Source organism: Passer domesticus, chromosome 5 (assembly GCF_036417665.1).
Source record: "Passer domesticus isolate bPasDom1 chromosome 5, bPasDom1.hap1, whole genome shotgun sequence".
Classification (NCBI taxonomy): domain Eukaryota; kingdom Metazoa; phylum Chordata; class Aves; order Passeriformes; family Passeridae; genus Passer; species Passer domesticus.
The window spans coordinates 14,674,048-14,699,312 of NC_087478.1; the positions used below are offsets into that span (position 1 = coordinate 14,674,048).

General features: G+C 41.1%; 1 protein-coding gene and 2 long non-coding RNA genes across 5 annotated transcripts in view; 1 reads left to right on the forward strand and 2 right to left on the reverse strand.

The window, feature by feature from the left end:
* Nucleotides 1-16,648, reverse strand: LOC135301748 (uncharacterized). Of its 2 annotated transcripts, none has more exons than XR_010363476.1 (3): nucleotides 16,583-16,648; nucleotides 2,626-2,765; nucleotides 1-796 (listed from the first exon to the last, which is right to left on the reverse strand). It is a non-coding gene; the product is annotated as an uncharacterized LOC135301748 (long non-coding RNA). The 2 variants fall into 2 exon arrangements; XR_010363475.1 differs by lacking the exon at nucleotides 16,583-16,648 and adding an exon at nucleotides 16,095-16,375.
* Nucleotides 15,520-25,265, forward strand: part of LOC135301749 (uncharacterized) — a 13,251-nt gene continuing 3,505 nt past the window's right edge. Inside the window, exon 1 of the long non-coding RNA XR_010363477.1 lies at nucleotides 15,520-15,909. This is a non-coding gene — a long non-coding RNA (uncharacterized LOC135301749). The remainder of the gene's footprint in view (nucleotides 15,910-25,265) is intronic.
* Nucleotides 21,639-25,265, reverse strand: part of CERK (ceramide kinase) — a 41,849-nt gene continuing 38,222 nt past the window's right edge. For both annotated transcript variants that reach the window (XM_064422121.1, XM_064422122.1), the window contains exon 13: nucleotides 21,639-24,354. In XM_064422121.1, the coding sequence (XP_064278191.1) occupies nucleotides 24,255-24,354 (100 nt within the window). In that variant the 3' untranslated portion in view covers nucleotides 21,639-24,254. The remainder of the gene's footprint in view (nucleotides 24,355-25,265) is intronic.

A 25,265-nucleotide genomic window follows, 5' to 3' on the forward strand; every position in this document is an offset into this window, starting at 1 on the left:
AGTTCTTAACGTGGCATTACCTATGCACAAAACAAACAACAAATGTGAGGAAATGAGTATAAAAATGTCAATTTTCTGTGAATTCTCTGTGTTAATGCATTTCATGCTCCGTTCATGCAAAAGTCTGCTGCACGGAGGTTTCTCAGTGAAAATATATGATGAATTATCATATGGAATCCATGTTATAGAAATGCAGGTTTGTCCTTGTGAAAGGCCTGAGGAGTTTGTTACATCTGTTCTCAGATAGCTTTTTCATCCAAAAAGTCCTTTGCACTGCAATACAGAGGACAGAAGGAGAAAAACTGGAAATTGAATGTTTTCCTCTATCAGTTTGACATGGCATTTGCAGAAACAGTGGTATTAGCAGCAGCAGTAATAAATGCATCCTTGAAATGAATGGTAATGATGGACCTACAGTTAAGACACAGAGTAAGGAGACTACGAGACAGACTTATGGCTTCCACACAGGCTATCCAGTAGAGTAAATTTCCTATTTCCCTCCAGTTTTTTATTTTTCATCTATAAAGCAGAGATAGTAATAGACATTTGTTGTATTAGAGTGATGCAAGTCACAATTCTTTAGAATTCACAATTCTTTAAAAGCCTCTGGCAATAAGTACCTCAGCAGTAAAGGCTGAAGAGCAGAGGCAACATTGGTCACAGTAGTACTGGTGTGATGCTGGGCCTGTGAATCATGCTGGGAAGGAAATCTTCATCCCTGAAAGTAGCAGGATTCTCCTGGCAAGAGATATTTAGGTGACAGAAATTTGTTCTGACTGAATTAGCTGATGTGCAGCTAAAAAAGAAAAGAACAGAAAATGTATTAAGTACTTAGTCTTAGAATCTTAAAATAATCTTTGTCATACAAAGCAGTTATCTCCTTTCACACTAACTCTTTTGATCTAAGTATGATAAAAACATGATGTGCCAAATTTGAAACAGAACAGCCAAATAAATCAATGGCAGCCGTTGTGAAAAGCAGGCAGTATGACTGAGTTTTGTTACAAACCTGCAACCACAGAGCCTGATGAATTTTGTCTAAAAAAAGGAACACAAACCCAGCTTTCAATTCACTGATAAAAATGAACTTCCCCTCCAGCTGGCCAGCTGGAAAATATGAAGGAATGCTGAGACCTTCTCTACAGATAATCAATACTTGATTCCACTTGATAAATATGCCCAGACACTGGAAATAATTGCCTAAGCACTACAGTGCTGTTATGTGTTTGAAAAATTAGCTATAGGAAATGTAAAACAGTGAAAGAACAAACTAGGGAGTACATTATCATCAAAAGCACTATGTTCATGCAGATAAAGTAATGGCTGTGGGGGCTGTATTTATATGTGCAAAAGTCTGGAGACATGACTATTTTAATATTATATATTTATTTTCCTGATATCATAACAACTTAGTAATCTAATTATCCAAAGTTAGAAACTTAAGCACATTCTATATGCATTTAGCACTCAAAAGCTAGCACAACAAAATAATTTCTCCCATTTCACTCTATCACTGGGAATCTGCATCAGCTGATGCTGAGAAAGCCCATATGTATTTTCTGCCTCCCCCTCCCCAGTGGAAGCGTGTAGTAGCAGGGTAGACAACTAATCAATACAGCAACTGAGCTCTCTTGGGTGTGATTTGGGGCAGAGATTGTGTTGTGCAGTCTCACACAGTCCTGACCCAGCGACACCCTTTTGGTACAGCTCTTAATGGTTCCCCAAACCCTTCCTGACTGATGAGGCTATTAGTAAAAATTAGCAAAGGGACTGGGGGAAGAACGTGGGTCTTGTGGAACTCCACCCTGGCTTTTTGCTGAGTTCCCAGAGACCGATGTGCTGATGGGACAGGCAAAGCACTGGCATGACCCCCACGAGTTCTGAACCCCATGAGTTCAGCATCATGGAGTGAGGCCTGGGGCCATGGGCTCCTTTCTGGGGCCATGGGCTCCTTTCCAGGGTGGGGACATGGACACAGGGAAGCTGGACCTACCACTCAACTGCACTAGACCAACTGGCCTCTGTTGAGTTTTGTATTTGCTGCCTCTCTGTCCCTCGACACTCAATCAACAGAGCTCACACAGAGATCTCATAGATGATATATAGTGGCACATTTTGAGATGGGGAGCTGACCTACAGAGATACTTTGTATTTGAATTTGTCATACACCTTCAACCACTTTATCTGCTTCTCAAACCTGGTCACCTAGCTTTTACTTCAACAGCCCCCAGATAGGAACAACTCCACATAGCTAATATTTCCTCTTTTTTTATTTCAGACACAGAGCTTCTCATAAAATGATACCTGTGTGAGCTATTAGAAAGGTAAGAATCAGTGCTACAACAGTGACAAATTTTCTTTGCCTAGGAATGTCAGAGCTTTAATATCCCATATATACTACATTGTATATGGCTAGAAATAGAAACCTTTATGCCAATTGAAAGGAAAAATTCCCAGTCTCCCAATTCTAGAAGACTTAAAAAATCTGACCCTAAAGTATGAGTTATTTTCTAGCATATAAAACCCATTTTTGAAATGTTACAGCTAATTCTTGGCTCAAAATATCTGGACTAGTAATCATAAAAGCTCTTGGCTCTTGAGATTGGAAGATACAAAAAAATATACCTTCTAGATTATGAAGATTTCTCCTAAACTTTGCAAGTAGGTTGTTTTGATTTTGTTTTCTGGTTGGTTGGTTGTTTCTCTGTAACAAGCTCATGGACTGGGTTAATTCTCACAACTGTCAGGAACATCCTGATTTTTATCTGCAGCACATAAATAAGAGGACATTTTGTTCCTTCCCCAGAAGGCACAAAATAGCTCCACAAGACTTCCTAAGTTCTTATTCTGTATAAAGCAGAACAAAGAGCAGCCCATAATGCTCTAAACTCCAATTTAAATTTTTGCATTTTGCATATGGTTTGGGATAGGTTTATTAGGAAGAAGGAAAAAAGGTAAGGGAATTTTGCCTCTCCATCAGCACCAGCACATGTCTCTTGCCCAGACAGATCATGGTGGATTTGTATTCACACAAAACTGGGCAGATGTGATCTATAGATCTGCTTATCTCAATGCTTCCCAGAATTCATTAGTAAGCATTTGCAGTAGGTAGCAGCTGGGACAAGTGGAAAATATTTCACAATTAGCTGATGAGGCATTGCTTGGACATTTTCCCAATGATGTGACATTTCAACTTGGCAAGGTTTCTCTACCAAAATCCTTATCAGTGTGCAGCCATTTCTTGTTCTTATCACCTTGCTCCACTTCAGGAATGTTGTTCCAGGATCTTTGAAATATGATCTGTTTCCTTCCCCCACGGAACACCTTTATTGCTCTGCCCTCCCTGTGCCTGGCAGCAAAAATTAGGTCACTGTATTCTATACATTGAAGGCAAACTAATGTGACATTAAACAAAAATTCATACACAGATGAAGAAAAATGGGAGAAAATATCTGTGCACACTGACAGAATGCTATGCTGTGATTTATCTGAAACAGAAACATCAAGGCAGTCTACCTTGTGATGCCATACCACAGCAGTCATCAGATCATCCTGTCTGCCTCCGCCGCTTAATCAAGCATGAGTCTGAGAGAACACTCGAGTGGTGGAGGCACAGACACCACTGTGTGGGGATCACAGGAGCACATCAGCCCAGCAGTGTGTGGGCAGGGGCACACCCTGATACCTTTTTTTGGATGCAAACCCTTGACTGCCTCCGCTGCAGATCCATCACCTTGCCTTGGTGACAAGCATCTATCCCACGTCATTCCTCACTTCTGGAGGCAGTCTTCTGTGACAGAGGGAGGCTGTTTGCACTAGCACTCCTGCTGCACATTGCTACACTCTACATGTCTTGCCAGATATTTCTGATACACCAAATGACAGGTGCATGTCTTAATAAGTTCTACCGGGGGCAGGAATTAGTAGATGAAGGAGCACACAGCAGTGGAAGCATCTGGTAGGAAGAAAAAAGATTGTCTTGTACTCTGTCAAGTGTAATTAGAGCTACCAGTTGTCATTGCTGCTAGCGCTTACTTAAATAAGTTTCTCTGATGAGAAAGTATCTGACAAAACTCAAAAACATGTAACATTATGAACAACATAGTACCAAAATGGTCTTATTTTAAGCAGTCATGTTCAATACTCTCTGAGCAGCTTCTTTTGGATATGCCATGGGTGAAGGGTGAGAGTCTTAATGTCCAAAGTTACCCATTTGAAGATTTTATATAGGATTTCTGATTTAGCGGAGTGATATAAAATATACTGAAAACATAATACAAAAATAAGTTACATTTACCAGAATATAGCAACAGTTCAATCACAGTTCAAATGTGATTTCCCATTACCATTCTCTTTAATATGCTCACTACCACACTGGGGGAAGTTCCCAGTCACCAAGAAGGAATGTGCAGATTGAAGCCAAGGCCACTGCTCTCTTTGAAATGCTTTTGCTTGTTGTCTAGTTTAAATTCTACGTGAACCTTCTTCCATGGCTGAACTCGACTGGTCAGTCTCAAGACACCAGCCTTACTAAAGAAGAGGTAAATATATCAGCAAGTTGTAAAACAGTTATATTAAAAATGCTCTCAAAATAATTTGCTTTCAACAGAAAGCTTTGGGGAAGGTTGGTAATAAGTGTTCTACAGTCTAATTAAGAAGGATAAGCATTTTTTATTTTTAATTGTGTCTGACAACACATTTAATTTCCTCTTCCTGGAGTGCAGCACAGAGGGGCACTCGCAATCCACACCCCAGCACACTCTGAGGGTCTCATGCTGGGAGAGGAGCAGTGCACACCATCCAGCTGCTGCAAACAGCATCTCAGCTCTTGTTTTAGATTCTAATCCTTCCTTCTGTACTTTAAATTAATTATAAATATTTGTTACTTTGTTATTATAATAGTGTGTCATTATATAATTGCTTTGTTCCTGTACCTGAAAATATTTAGAAATTTTTTAAAAATGATGATGCATTTTTGTGTTTTCTTGGCTAATTTAAATTATGGTTCTTACGCAAAACAGCCCGCAGCTGGACACCTGTATTACTAATGCAGTATATGTCCAGTTAGGATTTTGACTTTATTTCGGGAACTATCCTATACAGTCAGTGGAAGATGGAAAGCATAAATAGAAACCTCTGAGCACAAATAATCTTTTTCATTTGCTCCCCTTCCTTAAAAAGGAAGGGGAACAAATGAAAAAGATGCTTTGAAAGTGATGGGGGTGGAGAAAATATGTATTAGCCAGACATGAACTGTAGTCAAGTAATAAACTCCCATAAAAATCACAGAAAACAGCAGCCCTCCACCCCTCTCAAGATACTTCAGGGAGTAATACTGACTGCTGGTTTGTGAGGTCAAAACATCCACATGAAATGTTTTTTCAAGAACAGAAACAAAGTCATGAAAATTGATGAGCTAAAATAACATAATATACCCAAAACCAAGGAGTAAAATCCTGACCCTTTTACCTTCAAATGGTGCAGTCCCCTCAAGACATGGTAGAATGTGCAGGGAATAGAATTATTTGCCCAAATTATACAAACTCACAGAATCAATGAAAGCCCATGATAATTGTAATATTTTTGATGGAATATATTTCTGCTGTGTTCCTCCAAAGGGCAGATTTGTCCCCAGGCTAGGTAAAGGCCAGGTGGATGCTGGCATCTTCCTACAGTATGGCTGGGGCTGGCAGCACCATTGTCCAGGCTCCTGCTCTCTGAGCTATGGGCAAGCTTTCATAGCCATTTTGTCAAGTATATTGGCAGTGAAGAAATATCACAAGCAATCTACTCTGTACGTGAATTACTTTTTAAGTAATAAAAGCAAATTAATAAAATAATAAAGGTTGTCTCTTCTGGAATAAAAGACAAAGAGAAAAATGGCCTAAATGTATTGAGAGCATTATAAATTATCTATAAGCCCAGTGACCAAGTTTCATTTGCCCTAGTTAGGGCTCTCAAAGAGTGAACTTCCCCCTCTGGGTATGAACTTACACTGAGTAATGATGCAATTGCCCCAGACAGCAGATCTAATTCCCCTGGATTGCTAATAACACCCCAGATGTCCAGGCACTATTTCGAGCACTCAGCCCCATTTAGGTTCATTTGCTAGCTCACACCCTCATGCCCGAGAGGTGACTGCAAGATGTGCCATCCATCAGCCAGCTCTCATCCCCTGCCGTTCCCAGAGGGATGCACAGTGTGGCTCCTGCCTGCTGCAAGGGCACAGCTGGGATGGGACAGGGGCTGGCCACACACCTGAGGGCCGTGTCACTGCTATCCATCTCTTGGAAAGCCTGATTAAGGGATGGGGCTGCCTGACAAGCTGCCTTCCCCACCACAAGTGCTACTCCAGCACAAGTCTCTGGAGAGGTGAGCAGTCCCTAATGTGCAGCCCAGCCTGGGTTGCTGGGATCCTGTCCATTATCCATGATATAATTTCCATGTTTTCAGGCTTCCCATATTTTTTGATGAGGACATGTGCACACTGTGAACTTTAACTCTCTTGGAATAAAGAGAGTTATAAGAGAATAACTCTCCTTTTAACTGTCTTGAGGACAAGACAAGGAGAAAAATCTGGAGTATATTTGGTGATTATGAAGGAAATAAAGAGTTTCCCATACTCAGCTTCCCATTCCTCACACATACTCACCACAGAAGATCCCAGAGAGGCAGAAATCCTCCTTGGAAGCATCCTCAGATGCATCAGAGTCACACAGGAGCTTCATACCCCAACCCACATGCATGACTCACAAGCCTTCCCCCACTATGCAATATCATGAAATGTTCTGCCATTACAGATCACACTGGGCCTTTTTCCCCATTTGGCAGAAGTTCCCATGCATTCACCTCCCAAGAAACACAAACAAGGCACCCATACGGATAGGGGATCCCTCCAGGACAGAAGCTGTGGGAGAAGGCTGGCTTGTCTTGCCTGCATGTATCCCCAGAAAGCAGTGGGAGCCATGTCAGAGAGTTTGGAGGAGGTGAGGAGCCAAGGACAGAGAGGATTTATGGGGCTGATAGAGGAGAAGCAGTCACAGTTGTCACTCAGACTGAATCAGTGACAGTGGGCTGTGACTGACTGCCACAGCACAGGAGTCATGAGCAGAAATTTGGGTGGTGTGGGCACCACCAGCAGTCACTGCAGCTGGCCAATGCTGTCACAGTGTTCCAAGGTGGGAACAGCACCGTGGGCTGGCTCACCAGTCCTTTTCACCCCACAGCCTCAGGTTAATGGGATGGGAAGGAACTCAAGGTCTAATTTTGGCCTCATACTAGAGGGTGTGCTAAGAAATTAGTTTCTTGATGTTCTTGCAGGGCACGTTCACAAATTCCCTCAGAAACCACTCACTAACCAGTACTAGTCATCAGCCTGGGCACACACAGAAAAGAGCCAGAGGCCAGAACAGCTCCAGTAGGTTTCTCAGACATCTCAGGAGAGGTGGTGACAGCAATTCTGCTGACAGCCTGTCTAAAGGCCATTGCAAAGGCACTGCATAATGCACATGCCCTGCTTGACCTAAGATTTTTGATGCAGACCTTGTCCATGAGACCTGAAAACTGAATTGTAGATGAAAGTCATAGAATTTAACAACCAAAGAGCCTCCTGCAATGCCCAAGTCTGCTCCTTTAGGTCCTCTGAGCAGGAACTAGTGGTAAATGCACCAGGCCAAGTATGGTAGCTTGCATTCAGGACCTGTCTTCTGTTTCCAGCTGTGTGTGCCTCCAGGTACAACCTCTCTTGCTCCCCAGCCCAGGTGGCCTTTCCTGGCCAGCCCCACCAGACCATAAAGCATCGTCCTGCCCCACAGCCATAGTGCTTTCCCCATGCAATGGGTTCCTGGCAGCACAGTCAACCAGCTTATTTACACCAATCTAATTTATTTTATTTGCGAAAAATATTTGCTGTTATTTTTTATCTCAAATACTTTCTAACCCATGTGGCATAAACAGGGACAATGATGACTGAGATTTTAGCTGAGTACAAGACTCAAACACAGCAGCTGCCCTGGAAAGAGCTGTGAACCCCAGTGCTGCTGCTCTCATCTGGGTCTGAGTGGGCTCTGTGACACTGGGAGGCTCATGCTGGAGTGTGATACCATTAAAGGATGAGAGGACACAGCAACAAATGGATTTTTAGCAGAACACAAGCCATGAATGTTGACTCTAGCTGGTGACCATGTGTTTTGTCTTAAACCTGTAAGAACTGAAGAATGACTCAGATTACTAAAAGTATCATTATTTTTTGTTTTGTTATTGTTCACCATTCTGCTTTCAGGAGTTGTTGCTTTTTTTTTTTTTCCCTCCCAAGAAGTTGGCATGAGTAGATGGCAATAGCATGGTCTTATGCATTTAATACCATTTTGTGGATTCTAGCACAAAGAATATATCAATTATTCAACAGGGCAAGAATTGAGTGTAAAAATGCCTCTGGTAATCCTGAACTATGGATTGATCTGTATTTATACATGTTTTGCTCTTATGAGTTGCATTTTTAAGCCTTTCCCTCAGTGAATCATTCCTCAGTATGATCCTGATTCATGCCAGTAATCAACTATCAGCACAGGGATACACTCTGCCATTGACAAGGCATCTAGCCTACAGCTCTGTGGTCCTGTTCTCCTTGCTCCAGCACCAGGGACTGGCCTCATTCAGAAACATCCACATATGTGATACCTAGGCAGTGGCCATGGCCATACCTGCCCAGAGCAGCACTACAGCTCATGCTCCATGCCAGCTGCTGGGAGGGGAGCTGGTGCTGTCACTCTGCTCAGAAGATACAGGATACTGCAAGACATGCCAGAGTCCTGCCAGCATTGTTATAGGTGGAGCCTACCCATGGGAAGCTGGCTGGTAGAAATTTGGCAGAGGGAAGAGATGGGAGATGTTGTCTCTGAGAGAGGCAAGCTGCTGGCAGTCAGTGGTGTCTTGCCCCTGTACACAGTTGAAACTCTCCACTTCCTTCTGAGTTTGTAATTTCCCCATGTGTTGCTTTCCTGTCATGTCTGAATGCCCTAAGCACTTGTCAGCCATGCCTGAAGTACCATGTTCACTTCTGTCCCAATAACTCAAGAAAGACACAGAAAGAGGGTCCCAAGGAAGACTATGAAGATGAGCAAAGAACTGGAGAACCTGCCCTTTGAGGAATGACTGAAGGAGTTGTGTTTTCAATCCCCAGGGAAGAGAAGGCTCAGTGTGGACCTCATTAAGTATTCCAGTATTAAAGGGTGGCTACAAAGAGCATGGATGTCCCCTTCTCTTCACAAGGCACCTCGTGGAGTAGACAAGAGGTAACAGGTACAAGCTGCACCAGGAGAGCTTTTATCTCAACATAAGAAAGAAATTTCTTACAATGAGAACACTCATTCACTGGGAAAAAAACCCCTGAAGATGTGGTGAAGTCCCTGCTGTCAGAGGTTTCCAAGATGCAGTTGGTTAGGATGCCAGGTCAAGTCATCTAGGCTCATTCTCCCACAAAAGGTGGACCAGATGGTCTTTTGAGGTCCCTGCAAACCTGGGCAGTTCTATGACTCTGGGGTTATTGCCTTGTATGAAAACAGTTTTTCCAGTCAGGGTTCTGCTATCTTAATGATGGCATCATAACCCTGGGTATCCATCTCCTGTTCCAGCTCTGGTTATAACCATGCCCCAGTTATGTACTTACTTCCTCACAAATGGCAAATGGTAAAGGAGCACTGGCCACGTGATAAGCAGTTATCTTCCTCTGAGACACTGGGTCTGGTGAGGGCCATGGAGAATCTAGCTTAGGAGTCCTTAAGAGCAGGCATTTTTCAAACCCATGAAACCACAGACTTTTATACTTCAGGCACTTGATACAGCTGAAAGTAATTGCTCCAGTGCTGAAAAACAAAATTGTTCTCTAGGGATGATAGTGTTCTTTAGTTAAAATCACAGGAAAATAAATAACTTACTTTTCTAAGAGAAAGCCAAAAATGTCATTTAGAGCAGAGCAATCATACTTAAAAGGCAGCACTTGTCTGACACGACTACAGAAACAGCACTCTTCTCAGGAAGGAGCTTCTGTAGTTATTATTGTAATTTGTGCAGGTCCAGCTGCCTTGCCAGCAGCATGTGGAGCAGCTTTAATCACCGTTTTAAACTAATGTGGCAGATATTTATGATAAAAACAGTGGTGTCAGCTGTGTCAGATGCTGTAAAAAAACCCTCAAAACAATCAGCTGTCAGATTGATTAAAAACCCCCACATTTTCCTCTGAAAGTGCTGAGGTAATTTAAGAAAAAAATTATAAAGAGCAAAATTAGTTTAATCAAACTATTTCAATGATAAATTGCAGCTGGAAAAACCTCCTGGGGTTACAAAGAATGTGTTTATATTGTCAGGTGTGTCAAAAGGAAGATTAGACGGAGTTATTTTACTGACAGGGGAGAAGAAGGGAAAATAGTTTCTCTCAGTTCTCTGCTGTTGGAGCATCCCAGAAGTGCCATCTCCCACCCAACATGGCCAAGTGATGTCTCCTGACTGCTGTCTGCCCTCCTCAGACTTGCACCAATGAGAACACTCGATTCCACAGAAAGAGTCAGAAACAGTAAGAAGTCACCCTATGACTTACTCTTCTGAGCCTGCTCCTAAAACAACAGCTTGGGCTGCAGTTAGGGGTGATGGTCTGCCCCTGCCTGTCCTGCTGTGGGGCTACACAACAGGGCCAGCCTGTGGCTCTGCTTTGCCGTGGTGTTGTGTCAGCCCTGCTCTCACTGCCTTGGTGATGGCAGCTAGGACCACACCTCTGTGCTGATGCAGGCAGGAAGAGCAGGTTTCTGAAGGCCACAGTTCCAGAGAATGCACCTCTGTGGGGAAATTCATCCTGATCCTCTGTTCTTGCTGTGCAGAATGATAAGGCTAATATTCATCAGGTGAAGGTGAGGCTAAACCAGTTTTGTTTATGTGGTATATGCAGTCATAATCCATGCTAAAGAGTAAGAACATTAGAAAGGACACGTATGAAAATGATCAGACAGCTCTGTGTATTAATGTTAAATTTGAGAAAAAAAGCCTAAACTCATCTCCATGGTTGTTTCTGTATTTTTAATGGGAAAATTAATATGGGGAAACAGAAAAATGAAACGAGCTGATCACTCAGTGCCATGCGTTAAATGCTATCATTCAAGAGTGTTGTACACAGAAGACAGCAAATATTGTAGATATGTCAGGGATGATTCAATGTTACTGAAATAACTTGAGAACATAAGCTCTTCTTACCACTGTCAGAATAGCTAGACGTGTTTGATTTAGTTCATTCTGCTGTGCTGTGTTGCTCTGCTTTTTCTGCTAACTCCACAATTCAACCTTACAATTGGGAATTCAGATAACACAGCCCTTCACTTCTGATCTTAGTTGAATACCAATGCCATAATTTTATGCTTCCTTGCTTTCTCTACTCCCTGACCTTTCATGTTTCTTGAGGGACATCTCATTTCCTCTAGCTTTCAAACACCTGAACACTTATTTCTTTATATTGGTGATACAATTAAGTACACATCCTTAATTGAGTTACAAGCAAATACATAGAATAATAACAGGGTGTTTATCTTTGTCAACCCTAGACAGGTAATTAAAAAGTCTCCTTCACACTCTTCTAGGCAAACAGAACCCTTTAAACTGATATGCCGCCTTTACATAATGTCAATAGACTGTCTCCTCCTCTCCTCTGTTTAGATGGCCTTGTGTATTCAATAGAAAATGCAAATTTGCCTTACTCAAAACTCAGCTGGAAACAAACCTAACACTCCTATTAGTCTAGTTCCTCTGGTTCAGAGTACACTGAATTAGAATAAAAAGTTACTTCATTGCTAGCGCTGACAGAGCACAGTTTCAGAGGTCATACCTTGGGTGCAAAGTCTGTTCAGATTTTCAGTGCAATACTTCCTGGTATGTGCTTGGATTTAACATATATACCAGCTAGGCAGAGCAACAGATTTTCATCTGTGGTAAACTGATGTGGCGCTATTAAAGGTCAAAGGAGATGATTTCCATCAGCAGAGGACATTGCTGAGGACATGCCATTCATGTCTCTTCCCTTTGCCCTTCAGAAGAGGAGGAAACCTTCTGGCATTCAGCAAGGTACTGATGGCCAAAGGCTCTGTTGAGGAACAGCTGAATTTCAAAGCATTTATGTAAGGCTGCGGAAGAGGAATGGTCACATGCCAAAGGCTCCAAAGCACAGTCAGTTTGGATTTTCTAATCAATGTGCCACTGGCTAAGATTTGGGCTCAGCCAGTAACCTGACCTGGGGTACATCAGCTTGCAGAGGTCTGGCTTCAGCTTGTAGTTTGCTCTGCTCTGTATTATTCCTCCACTGCTCCCTCCAGGGATTGATACTTCTCCTGCTACCTTTTCAAATTTGTGTTCTGTCTTATCATTTTCCACTACAGGCCCCAGAGATCTTAATACTCCTGAATTAAAAGGTGCCCACAGAAACACAGGCTACACAGCCCTTTTGGCCAAGGGAAAAGCCATTTTCCAGCTTATGGCTTCTGATGAAAGCCAGTTACAAGCATTAGGATGGATGCACTCCAATCCAGCGTTGTGTGGATTATGGATCCCATTGTAAACAAGCCAGCTCATAGTAAGAAATGCAAGGAACATTTGCCCTGAAATCACTCCACCTTATTTTCTGCAAAATTGCTCTTACACATATATCATTGCTCTGCTATAGAGGAGAAAATATGTAGAGCATAAATATTGACATTCAGATTGTTCATACTTGTACATGCTAAAGAAATCATTACTGTTTTAAAGGCTTTCAATAAAGATGGTTGTTGGAAAGTTAAGAGAGGGAACAAACACCTTAGCAGTGCCTCACAGTAGTTCTGTTTCCTTGGAGATATGTTTTAATGTAGAAATAAATAAGAAAATCTCACGGTTCACAGCAATGTGCTTCTTTTACCTAGTGTTTTAGACAGAAAAGAAGTATGAACATGACAGTGCCTTACCCCAGTGGTGATGTTATGTAGCCTCATATCAGTGATACTTGGTTTTTAAATGATCACTTGGGGAACATGCACTTATTTGCAATTGAACTATACGTAACCAATAATAATTTCCTATTGCTATTGTTGCTCATGTATTATACATCAATATTTCCCCTTGATAAAAGGAGTTTTGGAGAATTTTCAAATGCTCAGACAAAAAAAAAAAACACAAAGCCACAAACCCAAAGCTGATCAGTATGGCTTGGATATACCAAAAGGTAAAAAACCCTCAGGTGCCCAAAGACATATCCAGATGTCAAACATATTTTCTCAGAGATGTACAAGTGAGTCCTTCATTTCAGATATATGTCTGAATCACAAAATCAAGCAGAAAAGTTCTAGAAAAGAAACAACATAGAGAAGAGCTTGATAGCCTGTGTGCTGGAGCAGCAGGCAGCCAGACTGGTGGAGTGCAAAGGTGGAGAAAATGAGACCAAAGGAACAGAGAGCAGGATTTTCAGGCCAGTAGTACAGGTACCATACTTGAACTCCAGAAAGGGCCAATGAAACAAAATAATGGGAATAGTGAAAAGTCAGGACAGCAATGAGGAAGTGGAAAAGCTGGGGGAGAGCAGGAGTGCTCAGAAATACTGCTATGGCCATTAAAGGAGCAAACAGGGATGAGTCCAAGAGCCAGGAACTGGCAGGGAAAGAAAAACCACACCAGATCTAGTCAGGTTTGTTCCCACCTCCCATATCCCTCCTGGCACTGACTGAAAATGACAACATCTGGTCTGTCCTTGCAGGCTCTCTGTCTAACAGATATGGCAGCTGATTTTCTCTATTTATGACATTTGCCCACACTTGCTTAGGGCAGAGCAAAGTCAGAACTAGAACTACCTGAGACCTGGTGGAAACAAATATTTAAGCCATCTTTAACAGTGTGCCCAAGTGTGCCTGTGTCTTGCAACACAGGCAAATTCAGCTGAGTTGAGAAAGCTGGTATATGAACAAAGGTCCCAGATGCTAAAATTTATCATTGTACTTTTCCCCTGCTTGACACGTTTCTGTCCCTTTTTAAGGAAGACATTGTTCAAATTGTTCAGTTCTTTGAGACAAAAAGCAACTACATAGCATCTATCACTGTTTGATCACATTGAATCCTGTAAAGAAAAGTAAAAGCAGAAATCACTGGTGTGAAGTGACATGCAATTTGAACTGAAATAACGTTACTGCAAATCTCATCTGTAGGGAGCCATAGGAAATGGAGTTGCCAGACTACCTTAAAAATGACTGCTGTATTTTGAAATGTGGAGTTATTTTCAAGAGAACTAATTTTCAGTAGAGGGAGCTGCAGGATCAGGTCAGACTTAAAACTCTGAATAGCAGTCACTGCAGCAAGGTAGATTTAAAAGTATTGTTAACATGCAGAATTATTAAACAGTACCAGAAGGTTTTTTATCATAAAATTATTTAAAATTTAGAACTCTCTACTGCATCTTAGGGTGTTGAAATAGAAGTGACGTATATAACTGCACGTAATGGCATTGTTTGATGTCTTACTGAGAAATAGTCTTCTGTTTTCCTGGATTATAGGCACTGATTTGTAATACAAAGACTCCCAAAGCAAAACAAAGCTATATTTTTTTCCCTTATTGAAAGAGAGTGGCAATATTTCCGATATGGTAACTGCAGACTGCACGTTCAGAGATTCAATCAGTGCACATGGGAGAGCCATCGGCAGAGTTGTCTGTGCTGTCTCCATCCGCTCATGTTTGTATGCAAAATAATCTGCTCCTACCCGAAGGCAAAACTCGAGTGTGTGCAGTTTTCTGCGGATGTGTCATTTTCAAGGGTTGTCCTTTAGACTCAGCACGTGCTGAGCCTTTTTCCCCTGACACGTCTGTACCCAGGCAGGCCAGGCAGTGACATCTGAGCACTGTGCTGTTCACAGATGTTTAGCATTGCTCAGGCTGGCGAGCCTTCTCTGTGCTGACACCACTGTGTCGGCAGTGTCAGCCAAGATGGAAAAACAAGATCTTGACAGGTTCTTGAACAGAGAAAAATGACGTTACAGCAAAATATTTGATGTTATTTACAAGTCTCAGACTACATCCAAGAATGCAAGCATGTCTTCCAGTGGACTGGCATGAAGAGGCCTCAAAAATAAATACACTTTGTCAGAATTATTTAATCATGTCAAATTGCTCCCAAATATTCACAGTCAAAAATATGCTGTACCACAGGAGCAGCAGCAGTAGGGCTGCTCTTCAGTCACTCACTTCACTGCACTAGTCCTCTCCATGACACATCCATGTCACCTGGCATGTGACACAAACACAAATGACAAGGCTGTGCTCTTCCACCTGAATTCTTACACACCCCATAGGCCCTGCTGCCCTGTGTAAAAGGTCATGATGCAACAACCTTCCAGTGTCAGTATTCTTCCTGCTCATTGGGAGGTTTGAACAGACTGGTATTCACAGAATCACAGAATCTGCTGGGTTGGAAGGGACTCACAAGGATGATCCAGTCCAACACCTGGCCCTGCACAGCACCATCCCTGCAAGTCACCCCAGTGCCTGAGAGCATTGTCCAAACACTTGCTGAACTCTGTCGGGCTGGTGCTGTGACCACTGCCCTGGGGAGACGGGAGTGCCCAACCACCTGCTGGGTGAAGAACCTTTTCCTAATATTCAACCTAAACGTCCCCTGACACAGCTTCAGGCCACTCCCTCAGGTCCAGTCAGTGTCACCACAGAGAAGCGATCAGTGTTTGCCCCTCCTCTTCCCCTCATGAGGAAGTTGTAACTGCAGTGAGGTCTCCCCTCAGTCTCCTCCAGGCTGAACAGAACAAGTGACCTCAGCCACTCCTCACATGGCTTCTCCTCAAGGCCTAGTTGGCTGCAAGAAGAGAAAGGCAAATTAGCAAACAGGAGCTTGGAGAGAGCTTTGGGTAGGTAGGAAAGCCACCATGCTGTGCCCCAGAGCTTCTCAGAAGCCATGCTGCCCAAGCCATTATTTAAACAATGGAGCATGAGTAACTTGTTGGAGGTCACCACTCATGAGATCAGGCTTACTATGTTTTAGTAATCTAGGACTTGCATCAGGAGCTTTCAGCCTTTCTCATAGCATACCCACCTACAAATGCTTTATTTGACTTGCCAGTGCACTGGGTTCCAGGCCTCACTGCTTTCAGTGGACTGGCTGTGCTCAGCCCCTGCAGCTCTGTTGCACTGCAGTGCACAGTCACCAAGTCCATTAAAGACATTGTTAACACCATCTCTGCCCTCTCCTCTGTTTCATTTGAGCTGTTCTGTCTGCTCTCTCTTGGTTGTTGCTGCCAGTGTCACATCTGCATTGCAGAGGCAGAGCATGGCTTGTGTCAGAGCCACCCACACTGCACACGTCCTAGCACGAGGTCCTTTGCCAGGCATGCTCCACATTGGTGCTCCTGAGGGTCACAGGTCACCCCTGCTCACCCACAGCAGCTGCCCAGCCATGGAGATACCCACCTCTTCCTCCTGGTTTCCCAGCACATATTTCAATGTGTATGAACTGCATGGTCATTAACAATATGCACTCTTCTGCTAAAATGTCTGAGGCCCCAACTCAAAGATACTACCCACCTCATTTCCTGATGGATGTCAGCTGGTTACACCTTCACATGACTGTTAGTACTGCCTAAGGCATCAGTAGATGTCAGTAGAAAGGGCACAGCAGGGGTCATTATGGCCCAGTGTGAGTTGCCCAGTCTTTCTGAATATAGCAAAGATGCATTCCCACCTGAGTGGCTTCATGAAAAACACTAAAATTGCAGTAACTGTAGTTCTTTCCACTGATAGATTGCATTTACAGCATAGGAATGCATTTTCCACTCCACAGGAAGCTCTGGCTGTCACTACTGCAGGATGTATGCGGCGTCCTGGAACTGAAGAGAATTCAAACACAGCTATTTGTGCCTTTAAATGGGAATAACACTCCCTTCCTTTAACACTGCCCATGCCAAGTGGAGAACAGAATTCTGGTATCTCAGTAGCTTTGTTGGAAGGCAGAAACCAGAACTCCTGGTAGAAACCAATGCAAGCAGCCATAGCCTCCCACTGCCTTTGCACGTGCAATGTGAGGTGCATTGTGTTGGGTTACTTCAGTAAGAGCAGTGTGAATCAACAACCTTTCTTGGCCTCCTTTTCCCTCTGTTTTATCTCTAGTGAAAACACTGAACAGAGTCACTTTTGTTAATAAATTCCTGCTGTGCTTTCTCATAGCAGTGTTACAGGACAGATTTATCCCAAACCAGTGACATTACCTCCAATAAATGAAGGCAGGGCAGACAGCAATGGCCTTCAGTCCCAAACCTCAGCAATTGACAGAGGTACGGTGCAATGCTTTATTTACTGGGTGGGTGAGTTTGGACTGCCAAGTCTGCATAGCCAGTGATCTTTGGATATTCCTGCTCACTGCATCCCTCTTCTGCACTGGTCCATGCATTAGTGCCTGGTGTTCCCACCACAAAAGCTTCAGGATGGACTCCCTGAGCACAGGAAGTAGCAACCTTGTGCTTCTTCCCCACCTCACTTTCCTCCACTGAGTCTGTAAATTCTTTAATGCAGCAAAAATTACAAATTCTGTTGGCTCAAAGCTTTGTCTGCAGACAGGGGAGAACAAATAGTACTATCCGCTGTTCTGGTGAAAGAATAAGCCTATGTTTACTCTTTCCCAACCCTATCATCAATATGCTGAGGATTTTCTGAAAGTCTTCACTGGAAAGTTACAACCACAGCAATACCCAGGTGTTCAGGTTTTGTCTGTTTTCCATAGAAAGTTCAGACACAGTGAGACAATGGAAATGGCAGGCTCCAACTATCAGAGAGCTACTTATTGGGTTGTTCTTTGGTCTAGGGGCAGGGCAGCATCTACCAGCAGAGTAATCCTCAGAATAGTTGTTTATCTGATAGGTATTGCTGAGGGGAAATATCTACCTTACATGCACCCATCAGAGCTTTAAACAGCATTCTGTGAAAACATGGTATCTAGGTACTAAACAGAATCTGATTTGATTGAAGACTTTATGCAGCTACTCATTCTAGAGCAACCCTGTCAGTGCCAGCTCTCTTCTACAGAGCCCCTTCTTTGGTGGTAAACAAAAATCAGCTTCAAGTGGTTTTTCGTATCAATAAGTACTTGACTATTGTAGGGTTTTTCTTTCTCTGTCTGAAGAGTAATACTGTTTAGGCAAAGAACAGGAGACTGAAAGGCAACAGAATAGCCCAGGGAGTGAATTCCCCAAAGGCAACAAGCTGTTCTCTGTGCCCATGTGTAAATACAGCAAGGGAGATTCAGCTAAGTGAGTGACCAAGAGTTTCTAACTAAAAATCTTTAAGAAATCTGTTTTGATAGCTAATCTGCTTTGCTGAATATCCATCACTGAAAGCCCAGAAGAACAGATTACACAAACATGTTCTAGGGACTGCAGGGAAGCAGTTTCTGTGGGGACTTCCCTTGATATTACAAGATCTATGGGACAGACCCTTAGCTGGGGTGAGTTGCTATTCCACCACCTTGACATCAGCAGCATTGAAACACTAACCTAGCATTTCTTCTTGTTGTCCAAACTCCCCTTTCCTAAAATACAGCTGGTAAATATTAACATGAAAAACAATATTTGGGAGATTAAATTGAACAGTCATTTCAGAATGTTTCACATTGCTACAGGAAACCATGAAGCTGCTTTTACAGTTCTCCTTTAGCAGCTCTGCTAGCTGTACTGCTGTTATGGTAAAGTTTGTGAGTAAAAATACAGAAGGTGACACAGCATTTTTTTAGAAATATGTCTTCATAACAGAGATGAACCTTTTATTCTCTCTACCAGTTGTAAATATTCAAACTTCTAGCAATCTGCTCAAACCTTTAGTGCTAGCTTTACTGTGCAGTTACAGTACACGTACCCAGGCAAAGCTTTCCAGCAGAAAAATGGAAAAAATATCTGTATTTTGTTTTATTTTTTCTTTTATTTTTCTTTTTAATATTTATTTTGCAGTTGCTTTCATCCTTTCCAGAATTTATTCTTCATGGATTTTTAAAATTTGCATCACTTCTGTTATTTGTTCAGTGTTTTTCCTTTTTGAATAATTATTTTTCCACTTATATTTTTCCTATCCTACACTACTGTAGGACAGGAAATATTGAAAATATTGAAAAAATAAAGACTAAAAACCTGTTAATTTTTTTTGTTGCTGGAGGATTTCTATAAAATAAGCAAGAAAATTGCACCTTAGGTAAAATAGGTACCAACAAGAGCAAATAATCTTTTCAGACATGCAAGAGTCACAAAGGAGCTAACATTTTTTGAAGACAACCTCATTGGCAATTTTGGTAGGTACATATTAGGAGTCATTTCTCAACAGCAGGAAATTGACTAAAAATATAGTTAATCCTCTCATTGCAGAGTATTTGAAAGGCATGACTGAAGAATGAATGCCCCACCCCTTCCAATTAATTGCATTAATTAAGAACATGCATAAGCCTTTGCAAGATGTAGATCATGTACATGAAAGTGGGTAAGAGAAGTCTGGGAAGAGTGTCCCTTCATTAGGGACAGAACTAATTTACTGCAACTTGAACACTATTAAATTACTTAACTCTCCTGTTGAAAAGTTGAAACAAGAACAATGTCACTAATGAGAATAAAAATGATGAACTCCTGTTACTCATTTACTTCATGGAGATTAAGGCTGGAGTTCTGGGGAAATGAATCCTGTGTTCAGTTCTGGGCCCCTCGTTAGAAGAGGTGCTGGATCGTGTCCAGAGAACGGCAACGGAGCTGGGGGACATGTCTGGACTGCAAGGCTGGTGAGGAGCTGCTGAGGAAGCTGGGGGCATTTATTCTGGAGAAAAGGAAGTCCAGGGGGGACTTTATTACACTCTACAACTACCTGAAAAGAGCTTGTAGCCAGATAGGGGTCAGTCTCCTTTTCTATGTAATAGCAATAGAACAAGAGGAAATAGAGGAAATGGCCTCCAGGTGAGGACAATATGAGCTTCAGACTCAAGTTGATCTTTAAAGTCCCTTCCAATCCAAGTTCCTATGAAGCTGTGTCAGAGGAGGTTTAGACTCAGTATTAGGAAAAACTTTTTCATGGAAAGGATTGTCAAGCATTGGAACAGGCTGTCCAGGGAAGTGGCTGAGACAGCATCCCTGGAGGCAGTTAAAAGATATGTAGATGTGGCCCTTAGAGACATGGTTTAGTGGTGGTCTTGGCAGTGCTGGTTTAAGGGTTGGGCTTTAAGATATTAAAGGTATTTTTCAACCTAAACGGTTCTAAGATCCTATTATACTAATACTGGAATTGCAAGACACATTTCTTGCAAGATGAAGTTCTGATTCTACAGCATCCTCCTCAGGACAGGGTAAAGAATGATTAAATAGCTTAGGGGTCAAGCTAAGGACAGAGAGGACCCTCAGTGATTACAGTCAGGGGCAAAACAAAGTCATCTTGGAGAAAATTAATATAATTTATTGCCAATGAATACTGGAGTAAGACAGTCTCCACGTCTCCTCACTCTCTCCTTCATTCCTATGCTCAACTTTACATCTGACTCTTTTACATTATCCCCCTGCCTTGAGCTGTGCAGGGAGATGGAGAAGTGGGGTTCTAGTGAGTTCAACACTTTGTTACTTCCTTCTCCTTCCTGAGGAGGAAAGCATCCCCCATGGGCCACAGTTCCTGCAAAAAATACCTGCTCATGTATGTGCTCCTCTCCATGGCCGCAGCCCCTGCCAGGAAACTTACTCCAGCACGGGCTCTCCACGAGCTGCAGCTTTCCTAGGGGCACATGCGCCTGCTCCAGTGTGAGGTCCTCCACAGGCTGCAGGGCAATTTCCTCTGGTGCCCAGAGCACCTCCTCCCCCTTCTTCACCGACCTTCAGTGTCTGAAGGATGTTTATTTTCCACTCACTCCTTTCACAGCTGTTGAACAGCACTTTTTACCCTTTCTTATTTATCACAGAAGGTCTTAGCAATGCCATCCCATGAGCTCAGCTTTGGCCAGTGGCAGGTCGATCTTGGAGCTGGCTGGGTGACATGGGGGCATCCTCTGCTGCCTCCATCGAGAAGTCACCCCTGCAGCCCCCAGCTACCAAAGCCTTGCCACACAAACACAACAGACTTCAAAAGCAGAAATGTCTGCAGTGCTGAAAAGCATGTTTTCCCTCTGTGCCCAGTTTATCTACAATGAACATGTTTTACTTAGAATACATACTTCATCTGTAGCAATTATTGCCACAAAACTCTAGATCCCCCCTCTAGTTATCACAATATTTATAGTATAATACATATTTACGCTTCTTAGAACAGCAGTTTCTTTTTATTCAACAGTAATTACAACTCTAAAAACCTGCATTGCAGTAAGTTTCATATTCAGCTTACTCTTGTAGAGTTGCTTAGTATTAGCCTAAGTCCAGCTTCACTAGCTGCTTTCTTCCACTCTCAGTGTTTGTTCACACTCACACTTGCCACAAAACTGTCGTCAACCCAACTGGAAGGTTATGAATTGTTTCACTCTGTTTGATCTTCACTTTGTTTGATCTGTTCACAGTGGTTACATTAAGCATACTACTGCCAGATTTCTGTCAAAGTGAAATTTTTTTTTTCAAATCAAGTTGTGAAAAGAAGAACACCAATGTGCTGTTGTACAATGCAGTTTTATTTCTTTAATGAAATGCCCTAGCTTAACAAAACAGAACACAATTTCTAATCTTGAAGCCAGCAAGATTGGGAAAAAAGAAAAATCAAAGCTGGTTTTCCTATACATAATTTCCATAATAAGTTTACATTCGGAGAAAAAAAAATCCCTAGAATTAAAATGTAAGAAGACATTACTTACACAGCGCTCTTAAAAATAACTCACATATGGTGCTTTGCTACTTTAATAGGCTACAAATAGAATTATTCAAATGCAACTATGCAGCTTTTCTATTACCTATGACCTTTAAATTTTATTATGTTGCAATACCTTTATTATTTACTTCACACTTCTTTACAATACTATACAATGATCTTTCATTCTTTTCCGGTGGCTTTTTTCAGAAAGGAGACCTTCACTGTGGCTTTCTTTGGGAACACTAAGCACTCAGTTGCAGATACTCAAATATTCAAAGCATTTCAATATATATTCACTATGAGATTAAATCTCCATTTTTCAAGTAGGGGTCTCATGACTTGCTAGTAAACTAATGGAAAGAGCTGGTTAGTATTTATTCCAGTTCTCACTGATGAGAATGTGCTCTGGATAGCTGCAATGCCTCCACTGTTGGTAAGCTGAGTGTGCACCATTACCTCCTGCACAAGAATTACTGTATCTTCAAAGTCTGGGTACTCTCACAATATTCATGGATTAGCCACAATAACTATAGCATTTTTTAACAAATGACACTTTCAAAAAATATTCACATTTGTAAAACTGCATAATTTCATTTTCAATGGCATGTTAGTTCAAAACTACAATATCACTTATTAAACATGGCTTTAAAAATACAGTATATGTAACACCTGTGTTAGAAGTGTCAAAAAAAACACTGGATGAATCAACATTTCAACTCATTGCATTAATAAGGAAAGCAAAGAGCAGTAGTTTTGGAAAAAGTCTTCAAGTATTTTCCTGAAATACTATATAACAAAATAGAGATCCTAAACTTTGTATGATTGTACTGGAGGCAAATATAATTTGCAAGTGGTTTTTTTCATATAGAGCAATATGAATAATACTTTGTAGCAAAGATATAGAACACAATTTTGATAATACACAAAACTGGAATGTAAATAACTTCAATAGAAAAAAAATAACCTGCCATTTATAACAATATTCAAGTGCTTCAGTAATGAAATGACCAATCACCATGGCTTACACTGACCACATATATGAGAGACATGAAACTAACACAAGCTGGATGACAGAAGTACAAATAAATATACATGAATACAGAATCATCAGCTGTTTGGACACAAAAAACCCCTCAGATAAAGGGTTTTAAAGTCAGTTTCAAAGAGAACTTTGAACTTAAAGAAACACTTAAAAATATAGAATAGAACAGGGGCTAACTTCTGTCCTCTAACAGGAATAAGCTGTACAAGAAGAGAAAAATTTAGCCCCAACCCTGGACACAAAACATGTATGTGCCACAATACACAAAACTATATACAACTTAAATAATCACTCCATAGCTCTCTATATGACAGTCTAATGTTTTTTGTTATAAAAACAAATCAGCACAGTGAATTCATGATTTGTCAGATGCCAGTTTCTTCCCTTGGCTTCACAAAGCAAATTATTTTGTTTCATATTTAATTAGATAATTTTAAGGATTTTCAATCATCAAATCGTATTTCTAAACTTAACACTTCAATATCTTATTTTGCAAAGACATTTTAACATATGGAGTAGAATGTCCAGAGAATTGTGAAGAGGGAAGCGTTTGATATGTTAATACCAGATATTATTAAAACCTAAAACTTGCTGGTGGTTGAGAACTTATATTTTCCTTTCCTGTGCCTTCCTGATATTATACAAGTACTCCTGCAATTTACTTGCAAGACTTTTCAGTTGCACTGTGTGGTATTTGGTATCATCCAAATAGTCACAAAACCTTTTATAATTCCAAAAAGCATGATGCAAGGAAACCTTCAAAGACAGAATATATAGGATGAGGTGTGACCTGTATATAGTTGTGCTTTTATTTTTCAAATATCTGTACACTATTATTTATTACTTAAAGCCAGGAATGTGTGTTTGAATTGCATTGATAAGTTGCAAGGTATTGTCAGAATTGCAAAATGAAATATTCTAATTAAAAAAAAAAAGCAAATGACAACACCGTTGTCCAGCATTTAAGCCACACATAATTACATAACACTCCCAGCAGAAAACATCTTCTCAGACACTGAAAATGTCATATCTTGGTGCCAGTGGGAAGTCCAATGTTTCATAACATTTAGATATTATTGCAACACAACTACTGAATTAGCTCTCTAAAAAAGCAAAGAGAATTTATCAGTCATCATGAACACACAGATATAGGCCAATGCCATCTTTTCTAATGTAACAGATTACATTGCTCCAATATATATTTTAATGATTACAATGTTTTTTTTTAAATGACACAATACAGTAAGATTTCTAAAATTATAGTGAAGCCATAAAAAAAATCTAGAAGTTTAAAATACTTGTCAATTTGACTAAAATGCATATTTACTCAATTTCCTTGAGCTTTTACTTTTTCTTCTCCCATTGGAGGAACAATGTCTATAGTAATTGTTCAATGCTACTCTGGCTGTGGGCAGCTTCATCTTTACAGTCTTCCTCAATTCCCCTTGCAAACAGTTTCATTAACTGGCAGTGAACCCTGAAAAATATAGAAATTAGTAAGAAATAAATGGGTACCACATATTTAATTCTAGTAATTTAATTGTAACAATCCATTAACTGCAAACAGCTGGACAAAGTTTCTTACTCCTGACTACAGAAACCATGCCCTCATTTTAGATACAATTCCTCCCTGCTAAGACTGCTGGATGCTCTTTTATGCCCCTTGTCCGTAGAGAAGTTCTATGGGCACCTAGATGAGTCAGTCTTGTACAATATACAGCATTTATAAAACTCCCCTTTGGACTACTAAGGGATTATATTATAATGCAACACACTTGTATGTAAATATTATGGGTTCGGTTCCCTTTGTTCTAAAAACAACAAACAAAACAAGGAACCAAAACTAATCCAAACAACAACAACAAACCCCAACCCCCCCAAAAAATTGCAAAAAACCCTTTCAAATTTCACAAACTTCTTTTCTAATTTCATTATTTGCATAACTGCAAAATTCTCTCTATGTGTGAAGACTGGAGGTAAGACTATGCTGTGTGCAAAAAAACCATCAAGTATTGGACATACTCAGTATTTCTGTGAGGCAAAGATGTTTACTTAAGCAAACAGGAAAAGCTATTGCTCAGAGTAATGAGGCATTCCGTACATTTAGAAAGAATCCTTCCAACACCATTTTCACTTTCAGCACTTTAAACATAAAATAACAGTTCCTAAGAAGTAAGTATGACTTTAAAGGTAGGGCCATCCATCTCACTCATAGTGATCATTTAAACATACATGGCTGCAGTATTCTCTGGAAAGGACTCAAAATGGTAACAAAAATATTTAGGTTTATTATCAGAAGACTCAAATTTGCTATGCACAGGCATTTTTTGAGATGTCTTTATAAGCATCTTTAAAATCAATGAGAAGTCTTAATGTGTTCTGCTATAT